Below are 23597 nucleotides of genomic sequence, written 5' to 3'. Positions count from 1 at the left end.
ATTGGGGGTGTTTCAAAAAAGGAAAATAACATTCCATACGTTTTCTTTACCTCCTAAGCGTTTATTATTGCATACAATCTAAAACTTCACTTTCATCCGATCGTACTTTTATTCTCTATTTAAACAAGGTGCTAGCATTTTTTATCAGATAAAAAAATGAGAACTTGATTTATTGCTACGTACATTTACAATTTCTTTAATGAAGCCGAGCTCAGAATGCGGGGGTCAGGGATTGGTAGGGAATGACTGGTGGCTAATACTAGGGCCCTAGATCTTCTTGTACTCGATGCGCTCCACCTTGACCTCGTCGCCGATCAGTTGGTACACGTACGTGACCACCGTGGTGCTCTGGATGTCCATCAGCACGAACGAGGGCACCACATTGGTGTCCAGTGGGTTGAAGGCGCCCGTGGCCGATCCCGGATTGATGTAGAACTTGTTCCCGTGCTCGTAGGCCTCGAACTTGTACGTGTGCCCCGTGATCAGTATGTCCACGTCCAGTTGTCGCTGGATGAGGGCCAGTGCCTCCGGGTCTCCCCGCGGAACCACCTGGTGGCCGTGGCACAGCCCGATCCGGAACTGGCCCACCGTCACCACCTTCTGCTCCGGATACGTCAGGTTCTCGTCGAAGTCGCCACGCACTATGTGCACATCATTGGCCAGGGACTTCAGGTAGTCGTAGGACTCCTTGGTGCAGATGTTTCCGGTGGCCAGGATGTGATGGATGCGGCCCGGCACCAGCAGTTTCTTGAACTTGGCCGGCAGGCTGCTGCACCGGTGCGGGATGTGCAGGTCGCCGAGTACCAGAACGAGCATGGTGTCCTTTGTGGAGCTTTGTTGTGTTTCCCAAAAAAATTGTGAAACGCCCAGCGAATCAAACGATAGGTGGCTGCGATAACGATAGCGGATCTATCGAAGGCGTTTGGTGGTGACACCGTTTTGTTTTCCTTAACAAAAAGGTGCGTATGAACATTGAGGTACCCTACCGTGAATATCGACTGGTGCGCATCTCTAGCGATAACATTGCCGGCGAAAATGGAAGCGGATCAAGCTGCAAGCAAAGAAGGTATTTGTTTTGAGCTAGAATCGAGTGAAAACAGTGGCTTATGAACGCACATTTCAGCCGAATCATGCATCGACCTCCTGGTGATCGTGCTGGACACGAACCCCTCGCAGCACATCGTGCGCCAGAACCCGCAGAACCTCACCCAAATCCTGGAGGCGGTGATTGCCTTCGGGAATGCGCACCTGATGCAGAAGGCCCAAAACAAACTGGCTGTGGTTTCCTGCTCCCATCATGCCACGTGAGTAGTGGCTGCAACACATGAGCATCACCTAATGGCGCTTCCATTACAGAAACTTCCTGTATCCGCTGCCCAGACGGCAAGTGGAGCTGCGCCAAGTGGATGGACAGTACGAGGCCTTTAGTCTGGTGGAGAAGACAGTGAAGCAGCAGCTGGGCAGCATCCTGATGAACGCCCCCCGGCTCAGTGCTCCCTGTGAGAGTCTTCTGGCCGGCAGCATGTCCATGGCGCTGTGCTACATATCCAGGGTAGAGAAAACCTAAAGCGTAATCTTGGAGCTACCAAATCTAACCCAAAATACTCCTGTTCAGCTCCAAAGGAATGTGGCTCCGGGCGTGAAGATGCATTCCCGCATCCTGGTCATCACCGGCAGCAACGAGTGCGCCTCCCAGTACATGACGTTCATGAACGTCTTCTTCACCGCCCAGAAACTGGGCATCACGATCGATACCTGCGCCCTGGACAAGACGCTCAGTTTGCTCCAGCAAGGCTGTGATATTACCTCCGGCCAGTTTCTCAAGGTCACCCAGTTGGACGGCCTGCTGCAGTACCTCTTGTGGGTCTTTCTGCCCGCCCCGCAGATCCGCCACAAGTTGGTCCTGCCGCCACCGCCCAAGGTGGACTACCGCGCCTCCTGCTTCTGCCATCGTGAGCTCATCGACATCGGCTACGTCTGCTCGGTTTGTCTGTCAGTCTTCTGCAAGTACAGTCCCATATGCACCACTTGCCAGTGAGTACAATTTAAAGTTTAATCAATGTTACCTATACTTACTTACTTTTTATTCTTTGCAGCACCATTTTCAAGAATCCCGGTCCTTTGCCCATTAAGGGCAAAAAGAAAAAGAAGACCGACAAGCAAATGTAATTGCAGCAGTAGAAGATACTGGTTACCAACGGGAGCAGTATGTTAAATATAAAGGTACTTTTTAATTTACAACTCTAATTATTTATTGGGGCAACAGCTATATAGTCTTAACAATCCGACCAATCTCTAGACAACTTCCATGTTTAGTGTACCTCTCAATCACTCATTTCTGGTTATTTTACTAAAGTACATGGGTCCAAAGTTGGCCGGCAAGTAGGGCACCACCATTTGTCCGTACTTGAGTCCCTTTGGGTGCTCGAACTTGAAGACATCGCTAAAGAGCGCCGTGTGCCGACTCAGATCCTTGATGGTGGCTGTGATGCCGTACTCCGTAAAGACCTTTTGCAGAGCCATGTGCACAACACCATCGTTCTGGATGGGCGACAACGAGCAGGTGGAGTAAACCAAACTGCCACCGGGTCGCAGGAGACGCAAGCAGTTGGCCAGGATGCCTGCCTGGAGCTCTGGGATCCGCAGGCGCTCCTTTACGCGCGTCGGCTTGAAGATATTGTTGTCCTGCTCGTTGAGCACATGGCGATCCGTGGTGCAGGGCACGTCGACCAGGATCTTGTCGAACTGCTCATACTGGTCCAGATTGCGGGCATCACTCTGGCTGAAAATCAGACGCTTGCCCGCCCAGCGCTCCTTGTAGTCGAACAGGTACTCCTGCATCACCTTGCGCAGCTTATTTAGGCGGGACTCTTGGATGTCATTGCAGACCAGATGATCCAAGTGCAGCGTCTGCAGCATAAGCAGGGACTTGCCGCCTGGAGAGGCACAGGCATCGAGCACACGCTCACCAGGCTGCACCTGCAGAAAAAGGGGCGGCAAAGTCGAGGCACCATCCATCATGAAGTGGGAGAGTACTCCGGTTATGCACTTCTTGGGTCCCTTGAAGTCGGAGCAGTTGCCCATTTCATATGTGTACAGGGATAGATGCTCGGGGTAGTGAAAGGAGTCCTCCGGCTCAATGGCGAGTGGGAAATCGGCGCTGGTTTGGTAGTACTTGTAGTGCTCCGACTCGGCCACCCAGTCCTCCATGCCCTTGATGCTGTGGGCGGGCATGTACTCGTACAGTCCGCCTGTGCCGAACTGGGGATCCACCAAGCGATGCTCGTCCAGCTTTACATCCTCCTCCAAAGCCTTCGTCAGACTCTGTTTGAAGGGATTATTCACTTGTTCCGTTTGCTGCGTTTCCTGAATGTTGTCAAACTTCAGTTCCAGCGGCAGCTGCGCGGATGCACCATCCTCCTGCGAACTCGGGTATATAGAGGCCACCTCGCGTTCCTGCTGTTTCCGCAGCAGTGCATCCAGTTTGCCCTCGATTTCATGGCGGGATTTGCCCTGTTCCGGCACCGTCTCCATGCTGTCCTTGAGGCGATCCTGTGCCAGGTTGATCAGGGACTTCATGTTGATGGCTCCATCTGACTCCAGCATGCCGCACGTCTGCTCCGTGTCCCCGAAATTGTTCACCAGGGCGACGTACTTGTGCCTCGTGAGGAGCGCCGCCCGCATGTTCTTCCACCTGCTGCCGTAGACACTGCCGTAGAAGTCATCAAAGTTCTCCAGCGCCCGGTCGCAGTTGTTCTTCCGGTTCTGCAGCACATTCCATCGCTTCTTGGCGCCGCTCTTCCACCTCCTGGACAGCAAACAAATGCTCCGCACTTTCAACATTTTGCGCAATTCGTTGAAACCGGCAAAGCAAACTGATTACATGAAATCATATGTTTCTGCGCGACTATCGACTATCGATAGTTGACTGTCTTTTGGCGCCCCTGGTTATCGGAGTTCAAACTGTGATAAGCGAAAGGTAAGTTGGCTCTTAGATGTTACAATCAATTTCGCAACCTTATCACCCAATCACTGTAAAGTATGATCACCATAGAGCTTCATCATGTTCATCACGGTTCATATATCCAAAATATTCGATTTCGAACAGATCTTCTGTTTATAGGCGTGTTTAGTATACACCTACATATCTGTAACTTAATGCTCTGAGATTCCGTGGAATGGCTAAATATAAACAGGGAAAATTGGGTCATTCACCCAGTGTTTCCATTGAAATGGAGGTTGACACCTATTCGCCCTTCCCCTTAAAAAACGCCTGTGCATCCACTAAGACGTCGCTTTATTTGTAGACAACTTTTGAAATCAAGAGTGTTAAGTACATTAGGCGGGCTGAAGTGTTTATCCGTAATGGATACGGCTACTAACTATTGGTTACAGCGATCTAAAAACTACAGTGCACACCCTAAATAGAGAACGAATGCAAACATCGCTCCAATCCGAACTTAATCCTTTTGAAAATATCTTCAACGAGTTCCCCATTCCGGGTGGGCATTGTACAATTGTAATTGGTATTTACAGTCCAGCATTGACCATTCCACTTGGAACTGGCTTCATCCAAAAGTTATCTGAATCAGCAGCAGTTCGTCGAGTAATTTGGGCAGAGTAATCGGGGCGAGATTGTGGGCTTAGAGCTTAGGGCTTAGTGGGGAGCTCCTTCAACGGAGTCTTCTCGTCCTTGGCCTCGGGATCCTTGGGAGTTCCGGCCTTGTTCCACGGCTGCTCGCTGCCGGAGCCCAAGAAGACGAACACCAGGAATTCCAGGGCGAACAGCACGATGGTCACTCCGAAGATGATGCGCCAGGCGCCAATGTTTTGCTGCAAGAATCAATGATTTAAGACATTGGCGAGTATAACCGTGCATTTGGTTACTTACATTTCCCTTGGTGACGAATCCCACGAAGAGGGGCACCACAATACCAGGTAAAGTAGCCGCCGTATTGGTCAGAGCCACCAGGGTGCCGGCGAAGTTGGGGGCGATGTCGATGTGGTTGGACAGGAAGCCGGAGAACATGGAGCCCATGGCCACTATGCCCACGGACATGATCGACACTGCCTCATAGTGACGGCATCCGATGTAGCAGAGGACCAGCAGACAAACTCCAGGGATCAGGGTGCAAATGGAGGTGGCCGTCTTGCGGGCAACGGTGGTGGTAATCTTACCTAGAACGCAAATGAAGGTAATTAAAATATCTAACTTTGAGAGATTCAATTAAGTTTCCGACTTACCCTTGGCCTGCAGGCTGTCCAGGAGCTTGCCCAGGCAGATGCTGAAGATAATCATGGGGAAGTAGGGCAGAGCACTGAGGGCCGCATTGCTGGCCACGTTGAACTTGAGCACCTGCTTCATGTAGAAGGGAATCTCGATGAGGAACATGTACCAGCCGAAGTTGCTGCAGGTGTGGGCGATGAGGATGGCCCAGAAGGGCACGGAGGTGAAGACCTTGCCCCATGGCACCGATGGGTGGTGCTCCGTCTTCTGTTCGGTGCCCAGTGAGCTGGTGATCATTTGGCGCTCTTCCAGGCTGATGAAGCGCTGCTTGTTGGGGTTGTCCTGGACGAGGATGATCCACAGCACCATCCAGATGCAGCTGAGGGAGCCCATTACATAGAACACCGACTCCCACTCCCAAAGGGCGGAGCACATTCCGGCCAGGAGGATGGAAAGAGCCGTACCCGCAGACGTGCCCACGTAGATGATGGTGGACATGACCATGCGCTCGGTGGGCGGGGCCCAGGAGGCGATCATCACGTGCATGGCCGGGAAGGAGGCTCCTCCGCCGACGCCCTCGAGCACTCGCATCAGAATCAGACCACCGTAATGCAGTTTGGTAAACACGGGCGTGAGCAGTGTGCACACCACGTTGATGGCCACCGAGAAGAGCATCACCCACTTGGCGGAGAAGTTCTCGGCCACGTGAGCCAGCGGAATCTGCGACACCAAGTAGCCCCAGAAGTAGCAGCTCAGCAGGGTTCCCTGCAGGGGCTCGCTCCAGACAAAGGGTCCGCCCTCCACCTTAGCCGTCACATTGGAGGCTCCACCCGGCGGGTTGCACTCCTCCACCAGTGACACTTGCGAGACGTTCGAGAGGGTAACACTGCCTTGTCCACCCCCGCCTCCCTGCGCCTTAATGGCTGTGTGGTTCAACATGGCCACCATGGCCACGCTGAGATTCACCTTCAGGCCGTAGACAATGGCCATGCCGATGGACCCCAGGAGGGCCAGCACATAGCGGGCGGGCACGAGTTCTGGAAAGAAGATGGTAAGTTTTGTTACTTAATTGGTTCATTTCGGTCAATGGAAAATGCAATTCAATACAAGGGAGCCTTTCGGTTGGTTTGCTTGATGAGTCAATTTGATTAATGCCAATGATATTCATATCGGCCAATTCAATGCCTGCTTCACTAGTTTCCATTGGCAATGACGTGGAACGCCAAACGGCGCCATTTAGCAAGCTAAGAAATTAGCTATACCCGTTACTTGTAGTGTTAAAGGGTATACCAGCTTCGTTGAAAAGCATGTGACATGCAGAAGGAAGAGTTTCCACTGGATTAGAATCACTAGTGGAGTCAATCTGACCATGTCCGTCTGTCCGTTCGTCTGTCTGTCCGTGTGAGCGCTTCACTACCTGAGTAATGGGTATCTAATAGTCGCGACACTCGACTCCCTGTTGTATTTGAATTGAAAGGAAGGAAGGGCAGACATCTGAAGACATTGCTGGTAATCCTTTACCATTAAGGTATTTATAGGGACATGACACCACATGGGTGCTCAATGCCCAATCACCTGGAGACCCACGAGTTCCAAATGGAGCAGTCACTGATAACTGGCAGTTGGGTAGGGTCAGGATAGAGCGCCGCCGCACGCGCATTGATATAAGCCACCCCTTTGGGAATCGGCGGGGGGGTCAATCATGTCCAGCAATTATAAGTGCGCGTTGCGATAAAGAGGGGCATAAATTTGTCGTCTGTGTTTTCAATTTCACTTTCATGGCTTTTCGAGCTGGCAACGCGATTATTTATATCTGCTAATTGTGCCGTCGATACTGGGGAATTACTCCCTCAATGTCTTAAGATATACCCTTTCTTTTGAGATTTTTCAATAAGTTATTCATTTTATTAGTTGATGAGCTAACTATCATTGGGTGGAAAACAAAAGGCTTTGATTTATAAAGAAATATATCTCCTCATCAAGTTAATTCTGTAAGAGTATCCTTTCGTCGTTGGGACTTTCTTTTTCGGTACTTTCTTAATCTCTATTTGTTTAAAGTCAAATGCTGCAGAGCACCAATACATTTCAGATGTTCCATGTGCATAAATTCCCCCAGACTTCCAGACTAATTTGATTGTTTGATTAGGTGGTGCGTGGTGGTAAAGCTCAAGTGTTCTATAGAGGTTAATCTATAGAGGGCTAAAATAAGATCGTTCCTAACAATGCTTTCAGATGAAAGTGCTCAAAAGAAATATATTTGTATATCCTATGAATGATTCAAATTATTTGAGATCTTTGTTGGTCATACAATGCGTTTGTCTTACAATAATATTTTCAAATAAACAATTGATAATTCATCGAATATTATATACAATATTTTACCACAAATATTTAATGCAAGTGTGATGCAATATAAGCATTCTACAGTGAAAATATTTAATTTGTAAATAGTTAACTTTATGGATTTGCGTTTTATTTATAACTTTAGTTTGGTTTTTTGAGAGTTTTAAGATCAACTTTTAAATTAGCCCCTTTGAGGTACTCATATCCAAACACTAGACCTTTTTTGCAAACGCCGCATAAGAATTTCGCGTAGATTGATTAAAGTAAACACTATTATTTACCCCATTCAAAAGCTTGGCAAACTTTCGCTTTTGTTGGGATAGGTAGACGAATTTCAAGAATGTCGCGTTTGTTTGGGATACGCATACAAATTGGCTATACAACATATTCGCCTGCCAATATTGTTTATATCTATGACTTCCATTTGACCTTGTCCGGACATTACTACCCGGGCATAAAAACGCCAAAAACAAATCAAATATGCCGCGTGGCGTGGGCGGCAGTCTAAAAAAAGCCACAGCAACCTAACAACATTAAGGATGTGGCACACACACACACCCAAACACACACAAACACACTGGGGACAAGGAAGATTTCTGGAACTCACGCACACGAACGACCTTTGGAGGTCAAATTTGTATCTTTTATCAGTATCTTAGCCCAGAGAGGCTTCGAGTCACCCACTTGTTGCACTGCTGCACCAGCACCGCATGTTGCATGCTGCACCGCAGTGGTGCAATTTCGAAACAGCTGGCTTGGATTTCCAAGCCACAACTTACTGCCCAGTATGCTGCCTCTGGCGGGCACTTCGTCCGTCATCTTGGGTATTCCGGGGATATATGGGCCTTACTGCAGCTGGCGAATGCTAATAGGTTCTTTAAACAGATTGAGATATATTCTCAGGCGTCGAAACCGAACCGAAATGAGACGAAACGAAACGAATCCGAACCGAAATCAAAGTCCGCGTGCGATTGCCTCGAAAGTTGCTCACCAACTGAAGCGGCTAGCTGGAATACTCTTTGATTTTGTGCGTCGTCCCCAAAAAACGAAATTCTCGTTTCGCGGCGGTGTGCGTGTGTATCCGTGTTTCTGTGTTTCTGGGCTTCCGACCAAGTGCTTGTGGTGGTGGTGGGTCCCGAGTTTTGGGATCTTGTTCTCCGCCGCCGAACGAACCACCGAGTAACTTGGCCTGCCTGTCGTTGGGCGCGTATCTTTGTGGCTTCGTGTCTTGGGGTTCGGAAACCCGTTGATGTTGTTCCCCCCTCCCGGACCCCCAACTCAAATGCCTCATTCAACACGCGCCACACCCGTCGTTCAATTTCGTGTGCGCAACTTTCAATTGCATCGTTGCCCTTAGACACCTCGGGTTCAAGTCCGCGCTGGGTTGCTGTCCCGGAAAAGTTGGCTTTTTCGAATGCGCCCACGCACTTAACTTGGCCAGCATACCAATCTGGTCTAATCGCGTGTATGAGCCCATGTCGAAAGACTGCCGAATGAAGGGGAAATGGCCATTAAAACCGCTTATTTATGAGCCATGTCGTTCGAATTTTAAGTCGCTGTTGATCAGCTTTTGGAGCTACTTGCTTTGAATTGCCTGTTTGAATTCAGAAATGTATTAAATGAAGTTCTCCAAACATTAAGTTACTTTCTACCTGTACTTTATGCAATGCTTTATATAATCTTTCGGCCTTACTCAACAGAAAAACAAATTCCCTCTACAGGTGGGCAAAACGAAGCAGTCCGTATATAAAGCGCTTATTTAACATGCAAAACGCGTGCATGAAATTAGTATAAATTTTGGGAGACGATCTAGACCCAATGGCCCATCAAGAAAGCCCAATGTATCAATTATATTTATATGAATGTATATATATTTGAATATTATATAGTATTGTTCGATGAATTGAAGTGAATTTCCTATTTGACTGGCTAATTAACGCCGATCCTACAACTTCTGCAGCAGATTGATCTCATGATAAGAGGTGTGAAATCGTGCTGCCCGTGGGGGAATCGCTGGAGCAAAAGCTTCCTATTGTTTAGCTATATTAGTTTTTAGTTATATTCATGGAGGAATCAGCTTTAAAGGCATTCATTAAGACTGCTCCTTGCCTCGTTGGCCAGCATGTTTTGCTTTCTGGTCATTTGCTGATGAGATATGCAAATGTCCCTCTGCTTTCCATTCAACGCCCCAAAACCATGCCACAATCTTCAGGCTCCAATGCTCCTGCACTCCATACATATTAATGCCAGCTTTTCATACCTATTAGGTTATACCCGCCATATGGTAACAATTTGGCTTACAAGGGGCATACAATCTGCGACTAAAGAAAGACTTTTCAACTAAGTTTGATTTTTTAACTTACATAAAGTGTTAAATTGCATTTACTGCAAGCTAGTGCCTCATCATAACTATAGTGAAGGGCATGCCGTAGTCATTATAATGATGAAACCCCATCGATCCACTCTTAAATAAATAAAAAGCAGAGGCCTCGTGTCAAACGCATTTGGTTATCTGGAGCCCAGCTTCGTAACTCGCAATGTTTTGTTTATTTGCCTTACTGTTTATGGTGTGTGCTCCATTGTTTATGGCCATTTGGGGCTCTGTTTGCACAAAGTTGGACCTCATCTGGCGTCCGGACCAGAACTTTGTGTCCCCTTTGCAGTCACATTTGACCACAATGGAGGCTTCACGCTTTTCTAGTTTTCCAGTTTACCAGCTTTTCCGGACATGCAGCACTTTAATTGGGATTCGCATGGAACATTAAAGAAGTAGAATATACTAGGCCTTCTGATGATGAAACCCATACGAAATGCGTTGGATGTCAACGCGTGTGCGAAGGCCAATTGGTTTTTATTAAATTTTTGGCACACACTTCGTTTGAGAGTCTAATTGTTAATTGGCGGCCTTCATTGAATTGCCTCCCAATTTCCCATTACTTAACTTTCCTTCCGAACTTTCGTCTGCGATTCGGTTGGCAACCCAGTGTAGATGCGGAAAATGATTTTGATGACTTTTTCATTGAGTGGCGGTTACTGCGCAGCTGAAAATACAAATTCCCCTAATTGTAACTGATGGCGATGGCTGTAAGCTTTGAATTGACACATTTCTTTGATTCGATATGGGTGGGAAAAGTGCTCGAGCTGCCCATTTTTATTGAAATTTCTTCCATTGAGCATTGGTTTGGCCAATTGGTTTCCAGGTCAATGGACTGACACCTTCTCCTCGTAGAACTTAGATCTCAAAACTCCCCATTCATCCAATTTTGTTTGGTTTTCAAACCAAAGACGTGTTTTATTTAATCGTAAATCAGTTGCGTGTAAATAAATGTATTTTCAAACTAAGCTCGCGCAAAGAACTTAAGGCGTAAACCAAAGGCCAAGTATTCAGAGACCCAAAGGAGTGAGGAAAGTATATAATATTAATGTTAATATTAAAGTTGAGTGTTCACATATATGTATTTTGGATTGTATTGTATACACACACACATATTCGCTATTAATGCATTTCAAATACTCCTCGTCGAGTGTAGCTCTGTATAATAATAATAATAATAATATATAATAATTTATTTTCATAATTTCATAGTACATATGTATGTATATTTGATTATTACCAAAAACAGTCAGACAATTTCATTCAAATTAAAGAGACGCCTCTCCTACGTCGGCATAGAATATTTTAAATATTTATGCCCTGAGCCATTTTTTAATTTTGACAAAATGTTTGCATATTTGCATATTGTATACGTATTATATATATTTATATATATTTTATTACCAACATATTAGCTGCGGATATTCGCTATATATACGGTTAAAATTCTCATTATCAATTGTCAGATCGTTTGTCCCCAAGTCGGCGAGGGTCCTTAAAAAGTGTAGTTCGAAATGTGATGGCTTCAAATAACATCAAAAATATTTTGCTTATGCTTTTGCTTTGGCTTTGGCTTTATCTTCAGTTTAGATTAAATTAAAGCGATTAGAGGAGCATTGTTGCTGCTGAGCTCGATTAAGATTGATATATAGTTGTATATGTTTTCATATATGTATATATATATACGTATTCATATTTGACGTTCTCCTCTCGATTTTGTACTAGTCGGGAAGCCTCTAGTTCGATAAGTATTACACAAGTAGATACAGATAGTTGCGGACTCCAGTAGTTGTACCTTAGTTGCCATAGACACCGATTTCTTACAGGGATTACAGTGGCGTAGATATAGATTCGGTTTAGTTCGGTGTGGATTCCGTGGGTGAGAATCCTAAACACTGATTGATTATGTTCCTGACGCACCACACGAGTGTAACACACATGCATGTAACAATAATTTAATTCTTGTTAGTTGGTTTAAAATTGAAGTTCTACACAAAAATTGCACACGAGTTGACCTTGACACTAGCTCATTACCATAATTGAATTAGAAATTGAAGTTTGGATTTTTTGTTTACATTTTGGTTTTGGTTTCTTGGATTATGTTCAAAAAAACGAGAAATTCTCTTCGTGGGGCCTGTGGCTATCATTTAAGTACTACTAGACTATCTTCGCTTGGCATCCTTAGATCCTTAGAAGTACTTCTCGCCATTATAGCTGGATCCGCGTTCGGCCACCGGCTCGTTCATGAATTGGCTCTGGCTCACCGAGCGCTTCTTCCTGGCCACCATGTAGCGCTGCTTCGAGGAGCCGAATCCTGGAAGGATTTTGGTATATTTTAGAATACTTCCACCCATCCTACATCCGTCTTCTCAATCCCGACTTACGGCTATTCAACCCGCTGTACTTGTGCTGCCGCGGCACGTAGTCGTACTTGGGCATCGCCTGGTTCTGGTTCTGATTCTGGTTCAGGTTCTGGTTGTCCAGCGGCACTCCGGCGCCGTAGTAGTCCGTCTGCACGGGCACATCGAACCAGCTGCCGGCGGGCACGTAGTCCAGGTCATCGGAGGCGATCATGGGCACTGGTCCGGAGCTCTCCACATCGCTCTCCTTGCGCGCCCGCTCTCCGGCTTCCACGAGGGCCACCAGAGCCAGCATGTCGGCGGGGTTCAGCTGGGTGTCGCGTTTCAGTCTGTAATTGCAGGAGAGATGCAGGCTATTAACTTGTGAAGTATGATGTTCCATATCCGAACACATAAGGTATACAATATTACGCATACGCAATGTGGCCACTCATTGAGGCACTTCACTCACCGCATGTCGTTAAACCGCCGGTATTTGTTGAGGCTGATACCGTCGCCGTTGTAGCCACTTGCACTGCCCAGGCTGCTCGCTCCATTGGCGCCGGGAGTGGCCAGGTTGTAGTACATGCCCCGCTTGCTGCGGTCGTCCAGGTTGTAGTTCCGGTTGGCATAGGTCAGCGGAACCGAGAGGGGAATGCTCTCCAGGTAGGCCTCGGCATTCAGGAGGTTCTGCAGGTTGTCGTAGGCCTTGTTGCGCGCACTCGAGCCACTCACTGAAAATGATTAGTTAGTATTACCAATGATTAGTGGTAATAGATGTGCCACGTTGTGGGACGCACCTCTGCGCTCGGGCACGTAGTCATCGATCTCCTGGAGATCCCGCTCGCCATAGCTGACGGGAACGGCGGATTCGTAGTCGTCGGCCCAGACGCCGCTGGGCACATCGCTGCCGTAGTCGCTGGAGGCGACGGAGTACGGGTTGTACTCGTAGTTGATGCCCCGCTTGCGCATCGTGGAGCTGGCCACCGCCTCCTCCAGGGCGGACGGCTCCTCCTGCAGCTGCTGTTGGCTGTTCTGGGCGGCGGCCGCCACGGCGGCCAGGATCTCCTCGTTGGAGGGCAGGGCGTATGCACCGGACGGCACCTGCTGCTGGCTGGAAACCGGAACCGGACTGTTCCGGGCCGACGGAGCGTTGCTGAAGGAAGCGGGTACAATTTCCGGACTCGACTTCTTGTCCGCCGTGGGCACGGCGCTCGCCTCCTCGGAGCGTTTCGCTGTTTGCGAGATTGGGAGTGGGTAACGCAAATTGAAAATGAAATTGAAATTGAAATTTACCATCGCCCGCTGCTCTGGGCCACTCGAATTTTCCATTCCCATATTCCATTTCCCACTTACCACTGCCCATTTGGCCATTTTGCCCAGGGCTGATTCAATAAATTCGCATCCCCGCAGCCAAGAAGTGACCGCAAAACCAATTAGCCGCCGTCCGCAGAACGAGTACCGAGTACCATAATTGTTTTATACGCCCGAGCATATTTCTCGGTCTGGGCTAATTGCTTTTAGCGCCCTGACAGCCGGCTTTATGTCTAGTTTATCCCCCATGTAATCCTCAGAGCAGGGCCACCCGACCGAGGAGTGACCTTATTAATCCTAATCGCATTGCCCACTGGCATCCCACTGTCATCCAATCGAAAAAAGGGGTTCTTTGCGCAACAGTTGGCCCGCTAATTGCCCGGGTTTTAATATCTCGCATCGGCTGATAACTTTAATCGAGCGCTGGCCGCCGCCAATTAGGATTCAGTTAGCACCTGACATGAGCCCTCCTCATGGCCGGTTATTCCAACTCAAATCTCCAAACCAAACCCGAGTTTAAGTGACTTAGCCACCTGGGTCGTGACAATAAACTCGTTAAACTCCCCTGCAGCGGAATTGGATGAGGCATTTCGCAGGGCTCCGCGAATTTCTATACCCGTTCTCGATTTCTCTATGTAAAGCTTATCTCTACCATTATCGAAAGTGAGATATCGCATATATAGTGGAGTAGAGTGAAGTGGAGTAGAGTGGAATAGATACCCAAATAGCCATGATTTATACGACCCCAATGATTAATGTGTTATTAGCCTGTGCCAATTGAAAGCTGGTAAAATAAAATATCCGGCTATCGGGAAATGGTGTACCATAAAATGACGAGCGGTTTGCATAAAATGGGAAATGAATGTTGTGCTTTGTATTTGACTTACTCTACAGATATCTAGAACATATATCCTATCAAGGTTGTGAAATTCAAGGCCCAAGTCCTAGTTAAAGAATTTCTACTATGCATTTAGTTTCTGCTGCATACTTGTAGATACTTTTAGTCGTAACTGAATATATAACAGAAGCCTCACATTTAGACGCTATTTTAATATGTTTATTTTCAAAGTGCTGACTAATAGGTTGCGTGGAAACACAAGTTTCTTCCCAGAAACAGTGAAATTCCATTCGGGCTGTAAAATTCCACATTCTTGAAGGCGACACACTTAATGGATGACTCGTAACCCAGTTCGCGATTCCCCAGAGTCCTTGGGCCATTGGACAATTCCTGAAACCCGCTGGCTAAACGCTTCCCAGTACTCGCAGTCATTTAATGCCCCCAATGCTCATGTTTCGCCTCCATGCCGCCCACGCCCACATCCACGTCCACGCCCCTGCCTCAAATATGTTTATGTGTGGCGAATGTCCTGCTCTCGGATGTCCATCACCCTGGGTAGCTGGATGGGTGGCTGGGTGGGCTGGTTTGCTGGCCGGGTACTTGAATAAATAAATAAGTGAAAAGCTGGCAGGCTCTGACGTTGGCTGACGTCGTCCTCGGTCGCCTCCCTCCTCTCCCTTCCCCCAGCCAGGCTGTTCACTGAACTGCAAAAGTATCAACAAGTTGTTTGCTCCCCGCACACACGCACACTCACACACACATGCGCAGAGATTGGGGGGCAAGTGGGTGGCCTGTGGGAGGTGCTGGGCCAGCAGCTGTTGGAAAAGTCGGGCCACCACAGACAGCGCGACATGAACATGGACATGAACATGAACATGAGCACAATTAACGCCACGGCCAAGTCCTTGGGCGTCGTTTCTTTCAGCCCCGCACAGAAATAACTTAATAGCCACGGCATATGGAAAAATTTGTCAAGCGCATGAAAATGCGCTGGGAGCCTGTGGTTCCGATGCCTTTGGATGGGATGGAATGCCCCCCATCCAATTCAAATCCAATCTGGAATGAGCGACAGGAGGCGATGCTCTTATAAATATTTAATGCGCCCACTTGACTGCTGCTGCGTGGCTTAATCGCTGGGGTGGACCCTGTTTTCACTTTGCATTTTGAAGAGTGGCAGGAGTGCCGACAGCTGGACACTCGCAGGCAACAGCCTGTTTGCCTTTCTTATTACGCTGCCATATGTGGCTCTGTAAACACATTGGGGGGTGGGGTATTTTCAGTTCCACCCACATTGGGGCTTAATAAATCTATTTAGGGCGAACTGTTGTGGTGGCGCAAAATCTGTTAGTGCTTTGCACGAAGTGGGGAGTGCCTGAAAGTATGCTATGAAAATTGCTCTTAATAAAGTCCTATAGGAACTCTGAAGACTGAAGTCTTTTATTCAAATCCCTAGAGATTTGTTCCTAACCCAAAGGTATATTTACACAATAAAATAATTCGAAATAAACCTAAGCCATACTGCATATTTGTGCAACTGTCTGAAAGTATGCAGCAATATGCTTAAATTCGGCTTTTAACTGATTTTTTCTTAAATTTTAAGTTGCTAATACTTTTTGGAGCTGGTGGAATCTGTCCACCCCAAATACTTTCCATTTTCAGGGAACCTGCCATTTACATTTTGATGTGGCTGCCATTGGCTTTTGGCGACTGACTTCTGACCAAAGCCCCGCTCCTTTTGGCCTGGTTCTCTGCGGTTTGGCCCGCCAGCGAACGTGTTGCATACACGAACGCGTATTTATACTCGGGATCGGGATAGGGAAAGGCTTAACAGCTTGAGCTGGCTGCCTACTTACGGGCTCAGTGCTGCGGTGAAAGTGGGCGGAGTTGGATTGGACTGAGTTGGGTGCCACTTTCTCCCAAGATGTGGTGAATGGCGATGGCGAAAGAAGAAAGGCGATGCTAGGCGAACGGCGCCAGGCGAGCAGAAGGTGCAGAAGGCGCAGAAGGGGCTGAAAACTTTCGCCTAACTCGCTTTCTAAAAATAGAAATGAAATCGCGCGCACGTACGCACACTTTAACAGCATGGAGGCCCCCACACACACACACACACACCAGCACACACACACGCAGTCACCAACACACTCGCACAAAGGAGGCTGGCCGCCATTTTGTGTGGCGAACGCCTACGCGATGTTTAACTGCGCTGTAGGTTCCCATGTGCCTGTGTTGGTGAGCTCTGAGCTACATGTATGAACAATGTAATGCACTGGGAGAAATCGGGATGCTACTACCAAATGTTTGATGGCCATATCCACAGAAATGAAATCTTCTTTCAAGCTGTTGAAAAGTATGCAACATTATGTTTTATATCGGCAGACCTGATTTAACACGAACATTTAGGCAGAAGTCACATAGATTTTATTTAAAATTAGTTAGTTAACTTCTTTAGTGCTTGTGTGTAATTTATAAGTTTAAATATTTTACACTTAACACTCATTTTATTTGGTAGTTTTCATTCAAGAGCGGCTCTAGCTTGCACACTTGTTCCAAAAAGCCAAACAACTGGGAAAGAATCGTTAGCGGCACAGATAATATCACCTAGATGGGTAGTTTTCGCGCAGTGCAGGCACAGTAATGATTCACTAAGCCAGTGCAAGAAAAACAACCGCAGGATGGAAATTTGTAAATCGCTCTAGGAGCGGGACATTCAAAAGGACGACAGCTGTCGTCCTGGCGCAAAACACCTACGCAATTTCCTGGCAGAAACAGCGAACGGCGAACAACGAGCGGGAAATGGGAAATGGAAAATGGAAAATGCTAAATGAGATGAGCTCCAAGATGGAGCCACTCGAGCGGATGCCCGACCCCCAGAAGCCAAAGCCAAAGCCAGCAGCCCACCCACGCAGACGACGAGCAGTTTGCGCCTCGGGCCGGGCATTTTTCAAAAACTCGAATTTTCCCAGTGACCTTTGGCATTAAGAGTGGGCGTGGGCGTGGACGTGGACGTGGGCGGAGCTGCTGCTCCACCTGGACTGAACTTTGGCACTCACCTGCGGCCGGCTGTTGCTGCTGCTGCTCCAGCTGCTGGTGTTGCTGGTGCTGCTGTTGGTGCTGCTGCTGCTGGAGCTTATGGTTGGCGCTGGTGGAGAGCTCCGTGTCCTGGGCGAGCACGGAGGCGGGCACCGCCCGGATGGGAGGACTGAGGCACAGGATCAGTGCCAGGACTAGCAGCAGACTGCTGCCGGGCAACGAGATGCGTGGCATGTTGACGGCGAGCGGCACTTCACTTGCACCTGCTGGTGTCCCAAATAGGATTCGGAATCGGATCTGGCTGGAGGTGGGAGGTCGACTTCGACTCCTGGTCTGGTTTCTCCCGGTGTTTCGCTCCCAGTGGTCTGCGCACTTCGACTGTTCTGAATGAACTGACGTCCCAGCGACGCAGTGCAACAGTTTTTAACGTACTGCCCCGATTCCGTGCCGTCCGTTCGTCGGCCGTTGGCTTGCAGACCACATTCAAGTGCCACCCACCTCCGACCACCACCGTCCTTCTCTTCAGTCCGAATCCCCATCCGGTCTGCACACAACCTACGTCACTCTCATTGATAAAGACTGCGGAGCTCGGCGGAGCCTGCTTACGTAGTTCCCTGGCGAGGCAGCGAGCCAATCCTCCACTGCGCCTGCGTCGGATCTGCACAGAGCTGCGTTACTGCCAGGTCGCATTGGTGGGCCTCCGCGGTGGTGCTGGGTATGCCCCTATGACACTGGCTGTTATGTAAATTGTAATTGTATTACACAATTAAGGAGTTTCGATTTTATTTTTAACTCTTAACTGACCAAATTAGCTTGACACTATCGAGTGTAATAGTGTGTTGTAAACAATGCAGTCTAAAACCCATGCTAATGAACTTTTTGCGGTGCTGGGCTTGCAAAAATTGTTTTTGTGCATATAAATATGATCATTTTGCAATATCAGCAATTAGACATATATGCTCTACCCTCCATTCTCAATTCTCAGGAGCGTTCTTTCAGTGGAACGCGGAACGTTGGGCTACAAGCACCTTTACAAGCGGAAGATGAAAGCTAAAAGTGTGGTCTTCATCCTCGTCCCCTTACTCATAGCGCTCTCCCATGGAACTCCAGTTGATCGGGACGAGGTCGGTGGTCCAATGGCGATGAGGGGATTCAGCAACAGTCTGGGCATCTTCGTGGAGTACGCCGGTCAGGCATTGCTAGCCTCTAAGAATTGGGAATTCTGTGTCAGCTTCAACTTGGAGTCGCTTGATGCGGGTATAAAAGTATTCAAGAACGAATACAAGGATCTTGTCGAAATATGCGACAGGCACGTGGATCTTTGTCCGGAAATCCAGAATATAACACAATTTGCGGATAGTGTTCTTTGGGATGGACTGATTGACACGAAGAACCAGCTGGACTTTAGGGTCGGACAACTTTCTTTGAGGGAAGACGACGTGGCCAACTCATCAGCCTGCATTGATAGCTCCATAAACGTAATAGACGTAAGCCTTCTGGAAGTCGATACAATTCTGTTCTATGACGATCAACGTCCTGAAGAGTGGTTAGTTAAGCAGAAGTCTCATCTGTACCTTCTGGGCAACCGACTAAAAAGTTCGCAGAATGCCATAACTGAAGCCATAATCTCTGCCCACCAGCATAAACTTAGTCCTTTCGTCCTTTCAATTAATCAGCTGCAAGCAAAGATTTCACAGAGTCGATGGCTGCCAATTCGATGGCTCCGATTCTTAATCCGGGATATTCACCTCCTCGCCTCCGTAGTTCCACTGCAGTGGGGCAACCACGTGGTGTTCCAAATCACAGTGCCCCTGAGCGATGCGGAGCTTTTTAATATTTACCGATTGACACCCATTCCACGGTTGAATAATGACGAAATCCAACTGGTGAACAACGAAACGCCCTATCTGGGTGTCAACGATCATCTGGACAGGTATTTCCCGCTTCGGAACTTGGACGACTGCATCGAGCTGGGCGAAGAGAAGTTCGTCTGCAGGCACAACCACATTACCTACGCAACTGCGGATGACAGTTGTGCCTGCTCCCTGGCGGCCATACGGAACCAGTCTTCCGAAGCCTGCACCTTCCGTCCAGTGGGGAAAAAGAGTCAGTGGACACCGATGCTGGCACCGAATTCCTGGATGGTGGCCCTTACCAAGGAGCTGACATTAACAGGCGTGTGCTCTGGTGAGAGACAGGAGCTCAGGATAAACGGCAGTGGAATCCTGAGCATTCGAAGCGACTGTGTCGTGCGCAGTCCGGCTGTCAACCTTCAAGGAGAAAACCGGAAAAGAATTCCTTCGAGAAAAGGCTACGCATCGCTGCAGATGGCCTCCAAATCTTCCCCTGAATTCGTGACCATTAATCAACTGTTGGCGATCATCGGCCAACTTGAGCGGAATCAGAAAAAAGTGGAAGCAGTGGGAGGTTATCCAATAGTGGTCATCGCTGTGTGCCCAGTCCTATTGCTGATTGCCCTTCTCCTTTCGGCTACCTGGTTATATCGCACCCATCGCAGCAAACAACTTGCGCGGGACCAGGATTCAGTCAACCAAGTCAATGGTCTCCAGGATTCACAGAATGGTACCAGAGCCTGCAATCTTCCCCTGCTGGAAAAAAATACATGTGGAAATACCGAATAGATAAGATTTTTAAACAAGTTTTTTTGTCGATTATAATACAGTTTTATTTGTTTGGTTTGATTGCAATAAATATTAGTTACTCTCTTCATGTACACGTTGTAAGTCTCAAGGCTGCGGTAAGGGTTCTTTCTTCGCACTTAGAAATTTAGAAAATCGGGGCCAAGGGGGCGTGGCATGCTGGGGATGTGATCTGGAACTGCGATCCGGTCTCTGCACCGAGTGCACTATGTTACAGTTGTAGCCAGGCCTTCGTTTACAATAAGAACTACAATATTTCAGCTAATACAAGGAAAACAATGCCAATTACAAACTAATTACAGCGCTTGCAGCGGCGCATTGCACTTTGTGCCTCTGCTTTTTCATCAGTGGCCGTCCATGTGCGGCTGTCTATGAAATAAAGCTTGATGTGGGAAAGGGGAAACAAGAAAAGCATGTGGAGGATGTCCGGTTTATTCTACTTGGCGTTGTCCAGCACCTTCATGATGAGCTTCGATATCAACTGTGTAACCTCGGCCGCATTTGGGATGAGGAAGCGGTCCATGTCTGTAATGAGCAGGCCGTCGCCATCGGGAAATCCGTACTTGAACGTTATCAGGTCGCGGTGTCGCTTCTTTGCCGTGATCTTCACGATGCTGGCCAGCGGGCGACGCACCATTATCTGCGCCTGGCCGCGTCCCAGTTCCCGCAGCACCACCAGTTGCCCGGGCGTGATGATCAAATGACTGTCGTACATGTAGCCGCTCATGTGCACCTCCTGGCACTTGAAGGCGTTGGTGATGTCCGCCGTCTTGAAGTACTGGTTCAGATTCACGATCTCCTTGCCGTCGCCGGTCAGCGGTGGGTCATCCCGCTCCCCCGCACCGTCGAAGGCATCCTCGTTCTCATCGTCGATGCTGAAAACAGGTGCCACGTTGCGGTAGCGCTTGCCGTTCCGCTCCTTCGCGCTAACATGGCGTTCTTGTACCGGCGCCGATTGCACACCATTAGAGCCGCTTGCCGTGGCTCCGCCATTTGCACTGGGATTCACGATGATGTCTAGTAGTTTGCCCTTGACCTCAGCAGACTTTGACTTCATGGCGGCGGAGAACTTGCTGAACAGGTCTGTAGAGGATGGCGTTGAAGTCTTAAGCGGCGCTGATTTTGTCTGCAGGAGCGAAATTGAGAAATTATAAGTAAACTAATTCGGTTCGAAGTCTTACCTGCTGAACGTTGTGCTGCTGGCAGACGAGGCACTTGCGCACATTGTGATCCTCCAGGCAATCAGCCATGTGATCGCCGAAGTAGTCGTGGATGGAGGCGTAGCCACCGGTCAGCAGCGACACGTAGTGGGTGTTCTTCTGCAGGAATGAGGCCACCACCATGTGTGTGTACTGATCCTCCTCGACGCGACCGCTGCCCATAAAGCACAGATGCTCGCCGCCGGCGTTCGAGTTGGCCTCGATGGCCTGCCGCTGGGCGGTCAGGAGGCCCTGGACGGCGGTGGCAAAGGCGACAGGTTCCTGGAGCATGAGGTTGCAGTCCAGATGGAATGCCGTGGACAGGTGGCCGGCGTTGTATTGCTCGGCCGGGCGGCAGTCTACGAGAAAGAAACGCACTGCATCCGGCACAGGAAACTCCGTGGCCGAGTTCTCAACCAGCTCGTAAACGGAGACGGGCAGGCACAGGGCCTGTGATACCTTGTTCGCCTCCTCCTGGCTGCGCGGTGTATCATTCTGCTTGCCATACAGCGCCTTTAGATAGTCCGTCTTAAAGGAAGTTGGTGTCTTGAGGGCATAGTACTGGGCCAGGGAGCAAAAGTCGGGAACATCGTCGAACTCCAGAGCGCACGGCATAAGGCCCAGGAACTTGATGATCTCCTCCTTGGACGAGCTTCTCATCTCCAGGATCTGCTCCCTGCCGTTGATCAAGATAATTAGCGCCAGGAAGAAAACCATGAAGGGGTCGGCGTTCTGGAAATACAGGTCCCACATGGCAATGATCACCGACAGGCTGCTGCAGGAGGCGAATAGCGACTGAAACCAGGTCAGCGAGTACAAGTCGGGCGTTATCTTCTTGGTGTCCAGCAGGGTGCACAGCTCGGGATCGTGGTAGAGCAGGAGCAGTCGGAAGACATGAAAGACATTGCCCTTGGGCCGGCAACCCTTGGGTATGTAGGTATCCCGTATGGACTCGAACAGGTTGAAAGTGTCGGAGCGATTCAGCTTCAGGGCGAAGAGCGGGAGCAGCAGTTCAATCCATCCGTTGTCGGGTTCATACTGAAGGTTTCTGTTCTTGCAGTAGAAGGTGATGATGGACTCGAGGTCGGATACCACCGAGACCTTGTCCTCCTCATCGTTACCCATGCGATCGACGTGCCGCTGGCAATCCTCGCGCAGTTGGCTCTGGAAGGGCAGGTCGTAGATCTCGTTGAAGAGAGACATTTGATCCGATTTGTGGCGCACATCCAGGCACACTTGCCACACGTCCGGACGCAGTGCCTCCGGCAGAGCCTTGCCCTGGCATATCCCGTAGATGTCGTTGACATTGCAGTCGTCCAGCAGTGCCGACTCCAGCTCAATGATCCTGCATACAAGAGATGGATGGCCATCACAATCAGTTGCTTGTTCTACTTGCTTTTACTCATGCTAACGGGTGAAGGGGACGTCAACGTGTCTAAATAACCAGCTGCTGATAAGGCGGAGCACACACTCCCCCAGGTGCTCCGCGTCCCGCAGGCCCAGCACCTAGCTGCTGACTCAATCACCGAAACAAATGGTGGTCTGTTCGAGAAAATCGAAGGCGATGGATGCAAATGGAAAATAGGCCCCGTAACTCATTCTGCAAATGAGATGCTGGAGCTGAATGTCTAAAATCTCTGACTAATCTTAGTTGTTGACGTAGCCCCAACCCAATGTTTATGATTTACCACATATTCTCCTCCATGGCTTCGCTGTGGGCTAGTTCCTACGTTTCCGATGCGAAATGCTGCCCTAGTGCACTCTATTTAGCTGCTGAAGGCCAGGCTGGTGCATTTTCTCTCTGCTTCAGGTGCGAATAATGATTTTTGTGATATTCCAAATTTATTTTGATCGAATTTTGGTTACGTTATGATGGTTACGTTTATAGCGATGGGAGGGGCTTACGTTTGCCACGGTGAACGTTAGAGATGGCAGCGTGCACGTATGTCGGCACGTTCTATCTAATATCAATGGCATACGAAGTTACAATCAAAATGTATTAAGACATTTCTAGTAAATTGTTTAAAAGTTTACATTAAAATAAATTCTACCCATTATCATGGTTATATTCGTAAGATGAAATTAGAAAATAAAATAAGGTTCAATTTGAATTGAGAACAATTTGAAACCGTCAGAGATTCTACTTAATAATAGCATTATTTTATAATTTTATTATATATGAGGACCTAAACAAACTATTTTTATATTATTATATTACTCTTAACATTTTAAGTATCAACAGAAAACAAATACGAAATTGCACATATTCAAAA

At 48.4% G+C, this 23597-nt stretch overlaps 7 protein-coding genes across 7 annotated transcripts; 2 read left to right on the top strand and 5 right to left on the bottom strand.

Annotated features, from left to right (window-relative positions):
- Positions 1-36: 36 nt before the first annotated feature.
- LOC6526390 (vacuolar protein sorting-associated protein 29) lies at positions 37-915 on the bottom strand. Its single transcript, XM_002087473.4, has one exon. It carries the CDS (start codon positions 814-816, stop codon positions 268-270), a length of 549 nt encoding a protein of 182 aa, XP_002087509.1. The 5' UTR covers positions 817-915; the 3' UTR covers positions 37-267.
- LOC6526389 (general transcription factor IIH subunit 3) lies at positions 916-4392 on the top strand. The gene is made up of 6 exons (XM_002087472.4): positions 916-1066; positions 1124-1304; positions 1357-1552; positions 1616-2034; positions 2097-2223; positions 3388-4392. Exons 1-5 carry the CDS (start codon positions 1036-1038, stop codon positions 2167-2169), a joined length of 900 nt encoding a protein of 299 aa, XP_002087508.1. The 5' UTR covers positions 916-1035; the 3' UTR covers positions 2170-2223; positions 3388-4392.
- LOC6526388 (5-methylcytosine rRNA methyltransferase NSUN4) lies at positions 2228-3843 on the bottom strand. Its single transcript, XM_002087471.4, has one exon. The coding sequence runs from the start codon at positions 3841-3843 to the stop codon at positions 2329-2331; it is 1515 nt and encodes a 504-aa protein (XP_002087507.1). The 3' UTR covers positions 2228-2328.
- LOC6526387 (sialin) lies at positions 4281-8574 on the bottom strand. Its single transcript, XM_002087470.3, has 4 exons — positions 8350-8574; positions 5245-6264; positions 4892-5178; positions 4281-4833 (listed from the first exon to the last, which is right to left on the bottom strand). The coding sequence occupies exons 1-4, from the start codon at positions 8387-8389 to the stop codon at positions 4651-4653; spliced, it is 1530 nt and encodes a 509-aa protein (XP_002087506.1). The 5' UTR covers positions 8390-8574; the 3' UTR covers positions 4281-4650.
- Positions 6143-20372, top strand: LOC6526385. The gene is made up of 2 exons (XM_002087468.3): positions 6143-6278; positions 18451-20372. Exon 2 carries the CDS (start codon positions 18509-18511, stop codon positions 20105-20107), a length of 1599 nt encoding a protein of 532 aa, XP_002087504.1. The 5' UTR covers positions 6143-6278; positions 18451-18508; the 3' UTR covers positions 20108-20372.
- LOC6526386 lies at positions 10827-17869 on the bottom strand. The gene is made up of 5 exons (XM_002087469.4): positions 17486-17869; positions 13084-13518; positions 12756-13017; positions 12329-12633; positions 10827-12258 (listed from the first exon to the last, which is right to left on the bottom strand). Exons 1-5 carry the CDS (start codon positions 17697-17699, stop codon positions 12134-12136), a joined length of 1341 nt encoding a protein of 446 aa, XP_002087505.1. The 5' UTR covers positions 17700-17869; the 3' UTR covers positions 10827-12133.
- Positions 20373-20539: 167 nt separating the features above from the next.
- LOC6526384 (TBC1 domain family member 23) lies at positions 20540-23205 on the bottom strand. Its single transcript, XM_002087467.3, has 3 exons — positions 23013-23205; positions 21307-22669; positions 20540-21251 (listed from the first exon to the last, which is right to left on the bottom strand). The coding sequence occupies exons 1-3, from the start codon at positions 23027-23029 to the stop codon at positions 20562-20564; spliced, it is 2070 nt and encodes a 689-aa protein (XP_002087503.1). The 5' UTR covers positions 23030-23205; the 3' UTR covers positions 20540-20561.
- Between the last annotated feature and the right edge of the window lie 392 nt (positions 23206-23597).

Source organism: Drosophila yakuba, chromosome 2L, assembly GCF_016746365.2.
Source record: "Drosophila yakuba strain Tai18E2 chromosome 2L, Prin_Dyak_Tai18E2_2.1, whole genome shotgun sequence".
Taxonomy (NCBI): domain Eukaryota; kingdom Metazoa; phylum Arthropoda; class Insecta; order Diptera; family Drosophilidae; genus Drosophila; species Drosophila yakuba.
This window is presented reverse-complemented; position numbering and strand designations above follow the sequence as displayed.